Source organism: Macaca thibetana, chromosome 2 (genome assembly GCF_024542745.1).
Source record: "Macaca thibetana thibetana isolate TM-01 chromosome 2, ASM2454274v1, whole genome shotgun sequence".
NCBI classification, from domain to species: Eukaryota; Metazoa; Chordata; class Mammalia; order Primates; family Cercopithecidae; genus Macaca; species Macaca thibetana.
In genome coordinates, this window is record NC_065579.1 from 38,619,422 (window position 1) to 38,635,524 (window position 16,103).

At 38.4% G+C, this 16,103-nt stretch overlaps 3 protein-coding genes across 5 annotated transcripts in view; 2 read left to right on the forward strand and 1 right to left on the reverse strand.

The window, feature by feature from the left end:
- PCCB (propionyl-CoA carboxylase subunit beta) overlaps positions 1-16,103 on the forward strand; it is a 1,054,487-nt gene that overhangs the window by 761,526 nt on the left and 276,858 nt on the right. The window lies entirely within an intron of this gene.
- The window catches only part of PPP2R3A (protein phosphatase 2 regulatory subunit B''alpha), a 192,562-nt gene that overhangs the window by 91,799 nt on the left and 84,660 nt on the right, over positions 1-16,103 (forward strand). The gene's annotated exons all lie outside the window — the stretch shown is intronic.
- LOC126948157 (proteasome assembly chaperone 2-like) lies at positions 3,874-4,844 on the reverse strand. Its single transcript, XM_050779660.1, has one exon. The coding sequence runs from the start codon at positions 4,797-4,799 to the stop codon at positions 4,005-4,007; it is 795 nt and encodes a 264-aa protein (XP_050635617.1). The 5' UTR covers positions 4,800-4,844; the 3' UTR covers positions 3,874-4,004.

Genomic DNA, 16,103 nt, shown 5'->3' on the forward strand with positions numbered 1-16,103 from the left:
GCTCCCCTATCTCTGCCTTCAATTCTCCTTCCTTGTATTGTCTTCTTCCCTTTCAGGTAGGAGTGGGCTCCCTACTCAATACTTCAGGGCAGAGAAGAGAAGTGACCTCAAAATCTTCATGGCTTTTATGGCACTGTGTGTATTGTAGGCTTAAATTCAGGGTCCACAGTCATTTGGCCTAGTTGACCTTTGTTAAGGTTTTAGAGAGAAAGAGATGTCCAACAGAAAGAGCCCACTTGGGTAGTGTTTCTATCTAGGCCTTCCCGTGGGAATCAGTTACATATCAGTATTGCACCTGTTTCTACTATGGCATTCTTCATAGCCTGAGATATTGCTTGTTAATATTCTTGTTTTCGTATCTACATATTTGGTTTTTCTAAGCAGATCACAAATTCTTTGAAGCTAAGATAAGCTTTTCCTGCCTGTTGAATATGCATCATTGTTACAGTAAATCCTTGTTAGTTCCTAGTATGTATACTAAAGAAGGGCAAAAAATACGTGGAAATAGTTGAGGTTTTTTTAAAGTTGTATTCATGGCTGCCATGTTTTTTTGGTTTTGTTTTGTTTTTTGTTTTTTTGGAGACAGAGTCTCGCTCTTGTCGCCCAGGCTAGAGTGCAGTGGTGCGATCTCGGCTCACTGCAACCTCCACCTCCCGGGTTCAAGGGATTCTCCTGCCTCAGTCTCCCAAGTAGCTGGGATTACGGCACCTGCCACCACACCTGGCTAATTTTTGTGTTTTTAGTATAGACGGGATTTCACCATGTTGACCAGTCTGGCCTCGAACTCCTGACCTCCAGTGATCCGCCCGCCTTGGCCTCCCAAACTGCTGGGATTACAGGCGTGAGTCATGGCACCTCACCGCACCATGATTTTTTAAAAAGATTTTTGCTGAAATATACTCACACAAAACACCCAAATTACAAGTGTACTTAGTCAATGAACTTTCACAATGTGGGCATATCCATATAACTAGCACACAGATCCAAAAATAGTATTACCAGCACGTGCAAAGCCCATCATGCTCCATCTCAGTCACTGCCACCCAATAATAACCGCTACCCTGCCTAATAACACCATAGTACATAGATTTTAAATTATAGTAACAATTTTCCATGTTTAAAATACGAAGTTTGGTTCTGATTTTATTTTATGTTCAGGGCCCTTGGACTTGTCTAATTTGCATCATGGCTTTGATTATCCTTAGACTCATCTGCTACATGGTTTTGTTCCCCTCAAAAAAATACTCATGAGAACGAAGATTCTTAATAGTTTTTGGCATTTAATTAAGACCATTTTACCTGATAATATCCAACATTATCCTATGTTTTGTGAAATCTCAAATCTTCAATATTTGAACTACATTGTAATAAAACATTAGGTTTTATTACCAGTTCTCTATCTGCTCTCCATCCTCACTCTCTCAATCCATTCTTGGCCTTGCTGACCCTACAGACTGCGTCTGTGGGGCTCTCTTGCTGACTAGCTTCTGGTTGGATCTGGGCAATGGGAAGCATTGCCAGTAATTGGGAGGACAGAGGAAAGAAAAGCTGGCATTTCTTCCCTGCTGTCTGCCTCGGCACAGTAACTATATCTCTCTGTAATACAGCTTCTGCTGGACAGCCCCTTGTCCATGGTCCTAGTGCCTACTACACATTCCTCCTTCCCTTGTTACTTTGGCCCTCAGGACTATAACAGTATCCTCCTGTCAGTGGTCTCTGGGTGCCTCATTATTCCCTTGTTTGCTCCCTTCATCCTGCCCACAACTCTACATGGAGTCTTTTCATGAAAGCTTCATACAGTGAATTCTTCCTGTGCGGACCCTACCCTGACGATGCAATTCTGAATTTTATGAGAGCTTTAATAAAAGCTTTGACAGGAATGTAAATTAAGTTTAGACTAAGAAAATTAGAAACGGACAACAACAAAATCATAACTATGAGTTAATAGACATTTATACTTCCCTTAAATCTAAGAATAAATCTTATTTTTATTTAAGAAATGGACTTGTAGAGTCTTCTGGTAAAAGAGACAAACTAAATAGAGACATTACCCTCCCATTTCCCAAGCCCTTCTGAAGTTAAAGTATAGAAATTAAAAAAGAATAAACCCACGGAAGCCAATGGAATGGTAGAGAAAATCAGTGTACAAGAAATCTTAACACATTTAAGGTAGAAAGTGACTGCATGTCTTTTGCAGGACTGTGGATGGAGCTGGAGGCCATTATCCTTAGCAAACTAATGCAGGAACAGAAAACCAAATACCACATATTCCCACTTATAAGTGGGAGCTAAATGGTGAGAACCTACGAACACAAACAAGGAGACAACAGACACTGTGGTCTATTTGAGGGTGGAGGGTGGGAAGAGAGAGAGGAGCAGAAAAGATAACTATTGGGTACTGGGCTTAATACCTGTACCTGTGGTGAAATAATCTGTACCACAAAGCCCTATGACATGAGTTTACCTATGTAACAGACCTTCACATTTACTCCCAAACCTAAAATAAAAGTTTAAAAAAGATTCTGTGATCTTAAAATTGTAAATAAGTAGTTCAATAATAAGTGGATTTATATGGACTAAAAAAAAAGAAAAAAAAAAAAAGTGACCAGAAGTAGGCTAAGAAAACCACAACTCAAAATCAGGAGCCATCTGTGGGCTCCAGTGGAGAAGTGAGCTCCTGTTCTCATCAAGGCCCAGAGCAGCTGTAAATTCAGGGCTGACTGACCCAATGAGAGATACTGGAAATGGGGATTCACTGAAGGTCAATCACTAGTTGACTCCTTTCCTGGTTCACAAATGTAAAGTGCAGCCTGACATTTATTCACAAGCATAAACATACTAACAACACAATGAAGCATGGTGAGGCTTCTAATGTGACAGCCACAGTTTAAAGTTCTCCTTATTTCTCTTTGTTCTGGCAGTTGGGGATCCAGGGAGGTCTCACCAGTTTACTCTAAAATAATGCCTGTCAGTCAACACACCCACCCTAAATGCACAGAACCCCGAGGCACATTTGGTACTCAAGAAAGATACCTGTTGAAAAATAGACCTACTTATATTTCCACAAAGGAAAATTATATCAACTACCTTGTCCTTCTTAAACATGAATGGACAACCAGGTATATGAGGAAAATGATCATCATTAAAGAAAAATAAAGGTTAAAAAAAAAACATACACAGAAAAAGCAGCCCGGAAAAGAAACAAAACTAATTCAGGAAACAGAAGAAATGAGAATTTTTTTGGGGGGGTGGGGGGAATAAACGTGGTGTTTTATTTTCTGGACTATAAAGTGAACAAATACTTAGATACTATTATTTCTTTACCCAATGCTTTTGATTTCTAAGCACTTTTATTTTAAAAATGTGAATTATACAATTCCCCGTACACACACACACACACACATACACCTATAAACACATTAAATGCTACTTTGCCATGACAGCTCAGCATACTTGACAAATCTTTTTTTTTTTTTTTGAGTTGGAGTCTCGTTGTGTCGCCAGGTTGGAGTGCAGTGGCACAGTCTCGGCTCACTGCAACCTCCACATCCCGGGTTCAAGCAATTCTCCTGCCTCAGCTTCCCAAGTAGCTGGGATTACAGGCATGCGCCACCACGCCCAGCTAATTTTTGTATTTTTAGTAGAGATGGGGTTTCATCATGTTGGCCAGAATAGTCTGGATCTCTTGACCTCATGATCCGCCCGCCTCGGCCTCCCAGAGTGCTGGGAGTACAGGCATGAGCTACCGCGCCCAGCCTACTTCACAAATCTTTTTTTTTTTTTTTTTTTTTTTACTTAGGAAATAAAATTTTATTGTACAAAATTCACATTTGTTGCATATGATGAAAAGCATGGCAAAGAGATCCTTAATCTTTTCCTTTGACATTTACGGTGAAGGTAATTTCCTAATACGTTCTCGGATCATACGATTTTTTTGTCTAGAATGTTTAACAGTTGTGTTGGTAGTAAGTGTTCTGGGTATAAGGTATAAAACGGAAAACAGATCAAAAAAGTGCTGGGGGAAGACCACTGCCAAAGAGTAATCTCCAAGAACTTGGTATTTTCCACCATGAGGTAGATGCTGTGGGGTCATCGCTAAGTGGTTTGATTATCTGAAGCCATTCATTAAGGTACTCAACGAGACCTAATGCATCTGGGATGTTGTCCCCTTCTGAAACAAATTTCAGCAGAACTACCATTTGGATTTCTTTAGAACAGCTTTCATCATAGAGCGTTTTTGTGATTCCTCCCCCCGGAATGCGGATACAAAACTCGGAATCATCTATTTCTGGAATGCACCGGCTTTTTTCCATTTCTTGCCAGTTAAGGCTCTTTATTTTATTTTGAACACTTCTTTGCATGGAAGGTGTGAGTAGGTACCGGAAGGGAGTACTGTGAAGCTGCAGGTCATTGCGCTGATATGAATGGCTGCTCGAAAGAACAATGACTCTGGCATAGCCGCTGCTTTTCACCCAGGAAAGCAGTTTTTCACAGAACGGCTTTGATTTATACTTAATAAAAATGGATCTTAACTGAAGAGCCACCAGCTTTCTTGAAGGCAATGAATATACTTCAGCATTTATACTAAGTTCTGTTGAATTTCCTTCCGCAGTCGCATATGGATTGTTTCCAACCATAGGCACAAGACAATCGGTATAGAAGTAACCAATCTTAGACATACTCAGTGTAGAAATAATCAGATCCATTGCAAGCTGGCCAACATTTCCAACAGATACTGCTGGCATTAGGAGGGTGAAGCCGGCAAGGTCGGGGGCCGATTCCCCGCAGGGAACGAACATGGTCGCAGGGGGGTGGCCAGCAGGGACTAAGCGTGACACCGGAAAAGCCACAATTCTTAACACTATTCTATGTGGAATACAGAATGCCTTTTTATCTGAATTAACATGCATTTAAACAAATTTAGTATATGTGAAAATAAAGGAATTATAAATCAGTAGGAAAGATGTTTAGGTAAAGGCATCATCAGTCAGCTCAGTAGATGTTGTCTACATTTATTTTCTACCTTTATAAAACAAGAACCTGCCAGCAGTCTTAGGTAAAGGGTAAAGTAACACATTTTTGCCCTGATGCCATCAGTCACAGTGCCATGAGATAACTGCTGTGTGTTTAGTCTCAATTTCCTGTTTGCAAAGAAATGCATTAATTCAGTTTTCTACTCATTATACAGTTAGGTTGTAGGGCTATAGATATCTCATTTGAGTTATTTGAGTTTTTTATCTTTATATCTAAAAATTTAATCTGAAAATAGTAAAAGTAGAAAACACTGATTCAAAACCTTAAATACTACTGCTCAGTGCATGTAATAAAAGTTAATGTTTATAAACATTTCAATATTTTAAAGTATATTTCTTTAACTTCAAGAATCTTGACTTTCCTTGCTACAAGGCTTTTTTCCTCAAAGATTCCTTTTAGGCTTACTTTGGTGTTCAGGATCTCCAGTTATAAATGTAGAAGAGACGGGTGTGCAAGATAAAATTAAAAAGCCAGACATACTTTCTATCAAGCTGCGTAAAGAGAAACATGAAGTACAAATGGATCACAGACCTGAGTCTGTTGTGTTGGTGAAAGGAATCAGTATCTTTACATTGCTTAATTTTTTGCTCAACTCTAAGAGTTTAGTTGCTACCTCAGGTCCACAGGCAGGACTTCCTCCAACCCTCTTATCCCCTGTTGCTTTCCGAGGTGCCATAATGCAAATGCTTAAGACACAAAGTGTAAATGTGAAGATGCAGCTCTTTCTGGATACAGAGACCAGTTTAGTTTGGAGATTACAGGTCCTACCATGCCTCATTCTCTGTATTCACTGACCATGCTGCTCAAATCTTCACAGAGTGGGTCTTTCTCTGCAGTACTATATCCACACGAGCCAACTGCTGTATTTAACACCTGCCTGCCAATGGACAAAGTACTTGATACAGAGGTTGTTCATAAGGAGCTTACTAACTGTGGTTTTTACCCTAAGACTCTGGAGCAACTTAGAGAAATACCACTACTTGGGAAGTCATCTTTACGGAATGTGGTGATGAGAATGTTTTTAAAACAAATTACACATACTGATATAAATAAATGATTGGGGAGGAGAAACAAATCTGTGCAGAAGAATTGCAAACAGTTTAGTAGACACTGCAGTCTTAAAGAGGGGAGCGTGAATCACCATTCCTTAAGAGTGGGCTATGCATACTGATTTCAGGGTGTGGGGAGTAACTACAGTGGAGGAGCCTGGCAGATACTACCTCAGCCTGATGATCAAGGCCAACATCAGCAGTCATCAATCATGTTGATAGTGTGTATCTTTGACAAGATATGCTGCAAAGGGCATGTTACCTCTGTGGCATTTCTCCCAAAAATCCATAAACCCAGTCTAATCGTGAGGAAAACATCAGGTAGATTCCAGTAATGAAACATCCTACATAATACCTGACCAGTACTCATCAGAACTGTCAAGGTCATCAAAAGTAAGGAAAGTCTAAGAAACTGTCACAGCCAAAAGAAGTCTAAGGAGACATAACTAAATAGAATGTGATGCCCTGGATAGAACACTGGAACAGAAAGAAGACATCAGGTGAAAATTAAGGAAATGTGGATTAAGTATGGACTTCAATAATAATGTGTCAATATCAGTTTATTCATTTTGACAAGTGGACCATATAGTAAATGTAAGGTGTTAATTATTGGGGAATCTGGGCGCAGGGTGTATGGGAACTCTCAGTGCTGTTTTCTTAATTTTTTTTATAAACCTAAAACTATTCTTTTAAAAAAACAGTTATTTTAAAAAGTACTATATTAAGGAAGGTTATATAAAATAAGAACCATAAAACAAAAATAACCTTTATCTTATACCATATATAAAAATCAACTGAAAATGGGTTAAAGACTTAAATGTAAGACCTGAAACTGTAAAGAAAACATAGGGGTTTTCTTTGTGACACTGGTCTTGGCATTGATTTTTTTTTTTTATATGAACCCAAAAGCACAGGCAGTAAAAGAAAAAACAGACAAATGGAATTGCATCAAAGTAAAAAACTTCTGCACAGTCAAGGACATAATCAACAGAGTGAAAAGAAAACCTACAGGATGGTAGAAAATATTAGCAAACCATATATCTGGCAAGGTGTTAATATCCAAAATTTGTAAGGAACTCAAAACAACTCAATAGCAAGAAAGTAACCTTATTTAAAAATGGGCAAAGGCAACAGGTATGTGAAAAGACGCTCAGCATCACCAATCATCAGAGAAATGCAAATTAAAGCTACAAAGTGATATCATTTCACCTTCTCCCTGGTTAAAATGGCTTGTATCAAAAAGATAGGCAATAACATGCTGGTGAGGATGCAGAGAAAGAGGACCCCCCCGTACACCGCTGTTGGGAATGTAAATTAATACAGCTACTATGGAGAACAGTGTGAAGGTTCCTCAAAAAAACTAAAAATAGAACTTCCATATGATCCAGAAATGTCCAAAAGAAAGGAAATTAGTATATCTGTACTCTGTTTATTGCAGCACTATTCACAATAGCCAAAATATGGAATCACCCTAAGTGCCAATCAGTGGATGAAGAAAATATGGTGTATATATACACAATGGAATATTATTCAGTCATAAAAAATAATGAAATCCTGTCATTTGCAGCAATATGGTTGGAACTGGAGGCCATTATGTTAAATGAAATAAAGCACAGAAAGATAAATATCACACGTTCTCATTCATATGCAGGAGCTTAAAAAGTGGATCTTGTGAAGATAGAAAGTAGATTGGTGGTTACCAGAGACCAGAAACGGGAAAGGGGAGGGAGAAGATGAACGGAAAAGAGAATATAAATGTATTTATTACCACTGAACTGTACACTTAAAATGGTAAATATGGTAAATTTTATATTTATATTTTATCTCAATACATTTTTTAAATAGCAAAGAATCTGAATAGACATTGCATAAAAGGAGACAAACGATGGCCAACAGCTATATGAAAAATGCTCAAAATCACTATTAAAGTAAATTAAAACCGCAATGAGAGATCATGTTACACCTGTTAGAATGGTTGTTATCAAAAAGACGAAAGATAACAAGTGTTGGAGAGGATATAGAGAAAAGGGAATCCTTGCACACTGATGGTGAGAATGTAAATTGGTATAGCCATTATGGAAAACAGTTTGGAGGTTCCTCAAAATATTAAAAATAGAACTACCATATGATCCTACAATCCTACTACTGGGTGTATATCCAAAGGAAATGAAATCAGTATGTTGAAGAGATATCTACACTGCCAGGTTCATTGCAGCATTATTCACAATAGTCAAGATACGGAATCAGCCTAAGTATCAGTGAATGGAGACATAACGAAAATGTGAACTAGGTATTGAAGGAACATACCTCGAAATAATAAGAGCCATATATGACAAACATCGCACTGAATGAGCAACTACAATGGTATTGGAACTTCTAGTCAGGGCAGTCAGGCAAGAGAAAGAAATAAAGGGCATCAGGAAGTCAAGCTATCCCTGTTGGGAGACGACATGATCCTAGATCTCAAAAACCTGCTAGTCTCAGCCCAAAAGCTTCTTAAGCTGATAAACAACTTCAGCAAAGTCTCAGGATACAAAATCAGTGTGTAGAATCACTAGCATTCCTGTATACCAAAAACAAGCCAAGAGCCAAATCGGGAATGAGCTCCTATTCACAATTACCACAAAAAGAATAAAATGCCTAGGAATAGCTAACTAGGGAGGTGAAAGATCTCTACAAAGAGAACTACAAACCACTGCTCAAATAAATCAGAGATGATACAGACAAATGGAAAAACATTCTCTGCTCGTGGATAGCAAGAATTAATATCGTTTAAATGGCCATATTGTCCAAAGCAATTTATAGATTCAATGCTGTGCCTGTTAAACTACCATTGACATTCTTTACAGAAATAGGAAAAGAAACTACTTTAAAATTAATATGGAACCAAAAAAGAGCCCTAATAGCCAAGGCAATCCTAAGCAAAAAGAACAAAGCCGGAGGCGTCATGCTACCCATCTTCAAACTGTACTACCAGGCTACACAGTATAGTTCCGGTACAAAAACAGATACATAGGCCAATGGAACAGAATAGAGAACCCAGAAATAAGACTGCACACTTTGACAAACCTGACAAAAGCAACTGGGAAAGGATTCCCTATTCAATAAATGGTGCTGGGATAACTAGCTAGCCACATGCAGATTAAAACTAGATGCCTTTCTTATATCATATGTAAAAATTAACCCAAGATGGATTAAAATGTAAATGTAAAGCCCACAACTATAAAATCCCTGGAAGACAACCTAGGAAATACCTTTCAGGACGTAGGCACAGGCAGAGCTTTCCTGACAAAGACACCAAGAACAATTGTAACAGGAGCAAAAATTGACAAATGGGATCTAATTAAACTAAAGAGCTTCTGCACAGCAAAATAAACTATCAACAGAGTAAATAGACAACCTACAGAATGGGAGAAAATCTTTAGAAACTTTGCATCTGACAAAGGTCTGATATCCAGCATCTATAAGGGACTTAAATACATTTACAAGAAAAAAACCACCTCATAAAAAAGTGAGCAAAATACATGAAAAAATACTTTTCAAAAGAAGACATGCATGTAGCCAACAATCCTATGAAAAAAAAACTCAGCATCACTGATCTTTAGAGAAATGCAAGTCAAAATCACAATGAGATACCATCTCACACCAGTCAGAATGTCTGTTAGTAAAAAGTCAAAAAATAACAGATACTGGCAAGGTTGTGAACAAAAAGGAATGCTTATACATTGTTGGTGGGAGTGTAAGTTAGTTCAACCATTATGGAAGACAGTGTAGCAATTCCTCAAAGACCTAAAGATAGAAATACCATTTGACCCAGCAGTCTCATTACTGGGTATGTATACAAAGGAATGTAAATCATTCTCTTATGAAGAGACATGCCACGTATGTTTATTGCAACACTGTTCATGATAGCAAAGACATGAAATCAACCTAAATGCCCATCAATGATAGACCAGATAAAGAAAATGTGATATATATACCCTATGGAATACTATACAGCCGTAAAAAAGAATGAGCTCATGCCCTTTGCAGGTACATGGATGGAGCTGGAGGCTGTTACCCTTAGCAAACCTAACACAAAAACAGAAAACCAAATACCACATATTCTCACTTATAAGTGGGAGCTGAATGATGAGAACACGGGGACACATAGAGGGAAGCAACAGACACTGGGTCCTATTGAAGGTTGGGCGGGGGTAGGAGGAGGGAGAGGATCAGGAAAAATAACTAATGGGTAATGGGCTTAATACCTGGGTGATGAAATAATCTGTACAACCAAACCCTCTTGATGCAAGTTTACCTATGTAACAAGTCAGCACATGAGCACCTGAACTTAAAATGTAAAAGGATAATATGGTATATGTACACAATGAAATACTAGTCAGCTTTAAACAAAGAAGGAAACTCTGTTATTTGCAACAGCATGGATGAATATGGAGGACATTATGTTAAGTAAAGGAAGCCAGGCACAGAAAGACAAATACTACGTGATCTCAGTTATAGGTAAACCTAAAAATGGTAAACTCATAGAAGTAAAGAATATAATGCTAATTACCAAATAATACGGTTCAGCTCTGTGTCCCTACCCAAATCTCATGTTGAATTGTAATTCCCAGTGTTCAAGGTGGGGCCTGGTGGGAGGTGATTGGATTACGGGGGTGGTTTCTAATGGTTTAGCACCATCCCCCTAGTGCTATCTCATATAGTTCTCATGAGATCTGATTGTTTGAAAGAGAGTAGCACCTCCTCCTTGCTCTCTGTCTCTCCCCTGCTCACCATATGAAGACGCACTTGCTTCCCCTTCGCCTTTCACCATGATTGTAAGTTTCCCAAGGCCTCCCCAGGCATGCCTCCTGTACAGTCTGTAGAACTGTGGGTCAGTTGAACCTGTTTTCTTCATAAATTACCCAGTCTCAGGTAGTTTTTTGTAGCAGTGTGAGAATGAACTAATAACCAAGGCTGGGAGGATGTTGGTCAAAGGACACAAAATTTCAGCTAAATAGGAATAATTTCAAGAGATCTATTATACAACATGGTTACTATTGTTAATAACAGTGTATCCTATTCTTGAAAATTGCTAAGACAGTAGATTTTGTGTTTTTACTACAAAATAGTGAGGTAATACGTATGTTAATAATTCAATTTAGCCATTCCACAATAAATACATATTTTGAAACAACACACTGTACGTGATATGTACAATTTTGTCAATTTAAATAAATGTAAAAAAGAACAAAAAAACAAAACAAGAATAAACTGTATGAAAACAATGCTGATACAAGAAAAAGCTGTTAGAATTTTAAAATGTAAGTACCAAAAGCTCAGCATAAGACCTGGAAACTAAAGTTGAGGATATCTTTCAGAGAGAAAGAGAGAGAAAAAGAAAAGGGACATAGAGGACCACTTCAGGAATTTTAATATCTAATTAATTGGAGTCTGGGGAAGGAAAAAGGGGAAAAGTGGAGAGAAAAAAATCATCGAATAAAATAATACATAATTATTTTGCAGCACTAAAATATATGATTCTTTGGTTAAAAAGAACCACTGAGGCCAGGCACAGTGACTCACACCTGTATTCCCAACACTTTGGGAGGCCAAGGCGGGCAGATCAGTTGAGGTCAGGAGTTTGAGACCAGCCTGGCCAACATGGTGAAACCCCATCTCTATTAAAAGTCCAAAAATTAGCTGGGCATGGTGGCATGCAGCTACAATCCCAGCTAATCAGGAGGCTGAGGCAGAAGAATTGCTTGAACTTGGGAGACAGAGGTTGCAGTGAGCTGAAATTGCACCACTTCACTCCACCCTGGGTGACAGAGCAAGACTGTCTCAAAAAACCACTCAGTACTGACAATTATGATTTTTTTTAAGACACATGCATAAACACGTCCTTAAAGTTTTAGAAAAATGTAGATGAAGAGTCTAGAATGGTATTAGATCCTCATTGGCATCCCTCAGGAAATGGATTTGAACTTAGATTTCTGTATCTTGCCGACCTACTAGTTAGGAATGAGGTTCACATAAACCTGATTCCTGGATATTCATGCACTCAGAAAGTTTATCTCCTTTATAAGTTACCTCTTTATTTCTTAAACAGTTACTTGCGCATACATTGCAGCAAAGTAAGTAAACCAAGAAAGAGGAATGCGTGAGATCTAAGACACAGTGGATTCAATCCAGAGAAGTAATAAAGGTCAGTGTCAGGATGATAACTGAAGAGCAGCCAGTTCAGAAGAGAGAAGGTAAAATTCCCCCAGCCAGGTCTTGTCCATGATGTGGGAGAGGGAGGTGAGGAGCAACTCCACACAATACAGTTACATTTGAGTAAAAGGAGGCTGGGCGCGGTGGCTCACGCCTATAATCCCAACACTGTGGAAGGCCAAGGTGGGCGGATCACGAGGAGATTGAGACCATCCTGGCTAACACGGTGAAACCCCATCTCCACTAAAAATACAAAAAATTAGCCGGGCGTGGTGGCGGGCGCCTGTAGTCGCAGCTACACAGGAGGCTAAGGCAGGAGAATGCGTGAACCCAGGTGGAGGTGGAGCTTGCAGTGAGCCAAGATCACGCCACTGCACTCCAGCCTGGGCGACAGAGTGAGACTCCCTCTCAAAAAAAAAAAAAAAAAAAAAAAAGAGAGAATAAGGAAACAAGGCTATGATGAAGCCTGTGTCAATAAGTTAAACAATTAGAAACGCCAGGAAAAATGAAAAAACTATGTAAGACAGCCACGATCTAAACAAGAAGCAGACTAAGATATGGCATAATTATGAACAGCTGATGCAGTTAGAAAAGACAGTTTAACCTCGTCAGAAACAGTCTCCTTTGAACATTCCAAGACCCTGATGCTGGACCTATACACAATGAAATACGTTCCTCATAGATTGCCTGACCTAACATTCAGCCATATTTATATAGTCAAAATATCACAAAAACATTTTAGTTTATAGCATCTAAAAATCACTGTGTGGGTAACCTGTAGAAAATTTTGTCGTGGTTGTGGAAAAGTATGAAAAAACCCTGCACGACATAAAAGTCAAAATATTGCCAATAAAATGTGAAGGTAAAAGAGGGAGAAGAAGAGAAATTAAGGATGGGGTGCTATTATCCTGTGTAAAAGGAAAGTAAGGAACTAAGATGAATGAAAATTAGATGGATAAATACAAGTTTTGCACCTTACAAAGATAGTCAACCGAAGAACTGAACATCATAACCTCAAATATTGGGATAGGGGAGTAAAGTAGGACAGTATAAATGAGCTAAATCCACATATTTCCCAGCAAAGAATCAGTATTTTCTAAAGTTGATAAAGTAATAAAATAATTATTATATGGTTTTTAATTACATTTTTGTTAAATATATGTTTAGTTAGAGAAGTAACCAGCAAAAGACCTAAAAGTATAAATGATTGGAAAGAAGTGGGGCTAAAGAAGGTGGGAAGGTTAGTAGAATGTTTATTTATATAAATACTTGTATATGCCTTGATTTTATACTATGTGTATATATATAAACTTTTTCAAGTTTTTAATATGGGGAATTTTGAAATGCATACATACTGGTATAGCAGAGCCTTATGTACCCCTCAGCTAGTCCCAGTAATGATCAGAAATTAAGAAGGCAGAGAATAAAAAACCAATGGCACTTTTAACAAATTGAAATTGTGGTTATGGGAAAATATTAATAAAAAACTAATTTGATTAAGAAAAAAGGGAGAATACACTAATATACAAAATAAGAAATAACAAGGAGGATCTCGCTCTGTTGCCTAGACTGGAGTGCAGTGGCACCGTCACAGCTCAGTGCAGCCTCAACTATGTGGGCTCAAGCAGTTCTCCCACCTTAGCCTCCCGCATAGTTGGGATGACAGATGTGCACCACCACACCCAGCTAATTTTTTAATTTTATATAGAGACAAGGTCTCGATATGTTGCCCAGGCTGGTCTTGAACTCCTGGGCTCAAGTGACCCTCCCGCCTTGCCCTTGTAAGTGTTGGAATTACAGGTGAATCACTGCACCCAGCCAGAAGAAAGTTTTTTAAAATCAGAAAAGGCTACTTTGCAGACGTCTAGGGAGATAAATTCGAAAACCTAGATGAAATGGACAGTTTTCTAGAAAATACATATGACCCAAATTGACTCCATTTGATTTAGAAAGGTAAACAGACTTTTATAGAATGAATACAGATATTTATTACAAAACTGCACAAAAAAGCACAAGGCCCAGGTCGTTTTACAGGGGAATTCTACCAAACCTTCAGCAACTGGATAGTTCAAATGCTCCATAAATTATTTCAGAGTATTGAAAAGGAAGGAAAATTTCAAACACCTTTTATGAAGCAGGTATAACACTGATACCTAAATCAGGAAAAGACAATCCAGAGAATAAAACTGCAAACAAATACAGCTTCAAGATTAATGATAGAAGGTAATAAAATATTACCAAACAATATACCATGACCAAGCGGGATTTATTCCAGGAAGGCAAGATTGTTTTAATATTAGGATATTTATTGTGTTAAGCTGTTCTTGCATTGCTATAAAGAAATAACAGAGACTAGGTAATGTATAAAGAGAAGAGGTTTAATTGGCTCACAGTTCTGCAGGCTTTACAGGAAGAATGGTGCTGGCATCTGCTCAGCCTATGGTGAAGCCTCAGGGAGTTTTCAGTCATGGCAGAAGGACAAGGGAGAAGCCAGAATCTCACTTGGCAAGAGCAGGAGCAAGGTGTGGGGGAGTTGCTGCACACTTTTAAACAACCAGATCTCACGAGAACTCACTATCTCAAAGACTGCACGAAGAGGACGATGCTAGATCATTCAAGAGAAATCCACCCTATGATCGAGTCATCTCCCACCAGGCCCCCATTTGCAACACTGGGGATTACAATTCAACATAAGATTTGGCAGGGAAATAGATCCAAACCATATCGTTTATTAATGTCATATGTTATATCTAAGGAAAAAAATTCTCCATATTTTAGATACTTTCTTAACATGATGAAATATCTGTACCTGAGTGTTAAAGCCAATATTTTATTTAATGGGAAAACACTAGAGGCACTTCAACAAAGATCAGGAACACGGCAAGGATGCCCACTGTCTCCACTACTATTCAGCATTTTACTGTAGTAATTGTATAAGAGAAAACAGTTAGAAGCATAAGATTGGTTAAAGAAGTAAAAGTATCTTGTTGCAGATGACAGTAAAGTTTGAAAATTCAGAAAAATTAGTAATAAAACTAACTCAGTAAAATAGTAAAGTAGGAGGAAATAAAATTAACACAGAAAAATCAATAGATTTGCCACTTCTGACCAAGAAGGAGTAACAGGGACTGGATGTACCTTCCCACTTGAAACAACAGAAAATAACAGACAGGAAATATAAAACAATGGTTTTTCAAGATGCTGCACATCAGGCGACAAACGAGTGATTCATTCCTGAGAGACAGAAACAAAGTGAGTCTTATGATTGAGAGAGTGTACCACCTTGAGACAGTTTTCAAGTCATAGTGCAAGAATGGGAAACCTAGGCTGAGTTAAGTGGACTCCTTGAATTTAGGAGACAGAGCCTGAGGGTCTAAGAGAACCAAGATGACTAGAATTCTCAGGACAGAGTACCAAAGAAGAGAGAACTGCATGGAGAACAATCCTCAGAGATCTTCAGAAGTTCCTCCATGAGTATTCAGCAGAGTACTGATCAGCAAATAGATGAGGAAACTAACCAAAGCTGAACAATATATGGTATCAACCTAAGTATTAGCGAACGAAGGCATAAAGAAAATGTAGTGATGTACACAATGAAATACTATTCTAGTAGTAATGGACACCTTTCACACTCAGATTTGGTTTCAAATACCATTCTCCAGTGAAAGGAACCAGGGCTTCTTAGACAAAAGGTTGGTATACCAGAGCTACGGCAAGGAAAATACAAGATAAACATGGGTCATCTTATGCCAGAAAATATGAAAGTCCCCATAAAAACACAGGGGCATATCAAGAGAACACAGGTGGCCGGGTGCAGTGACT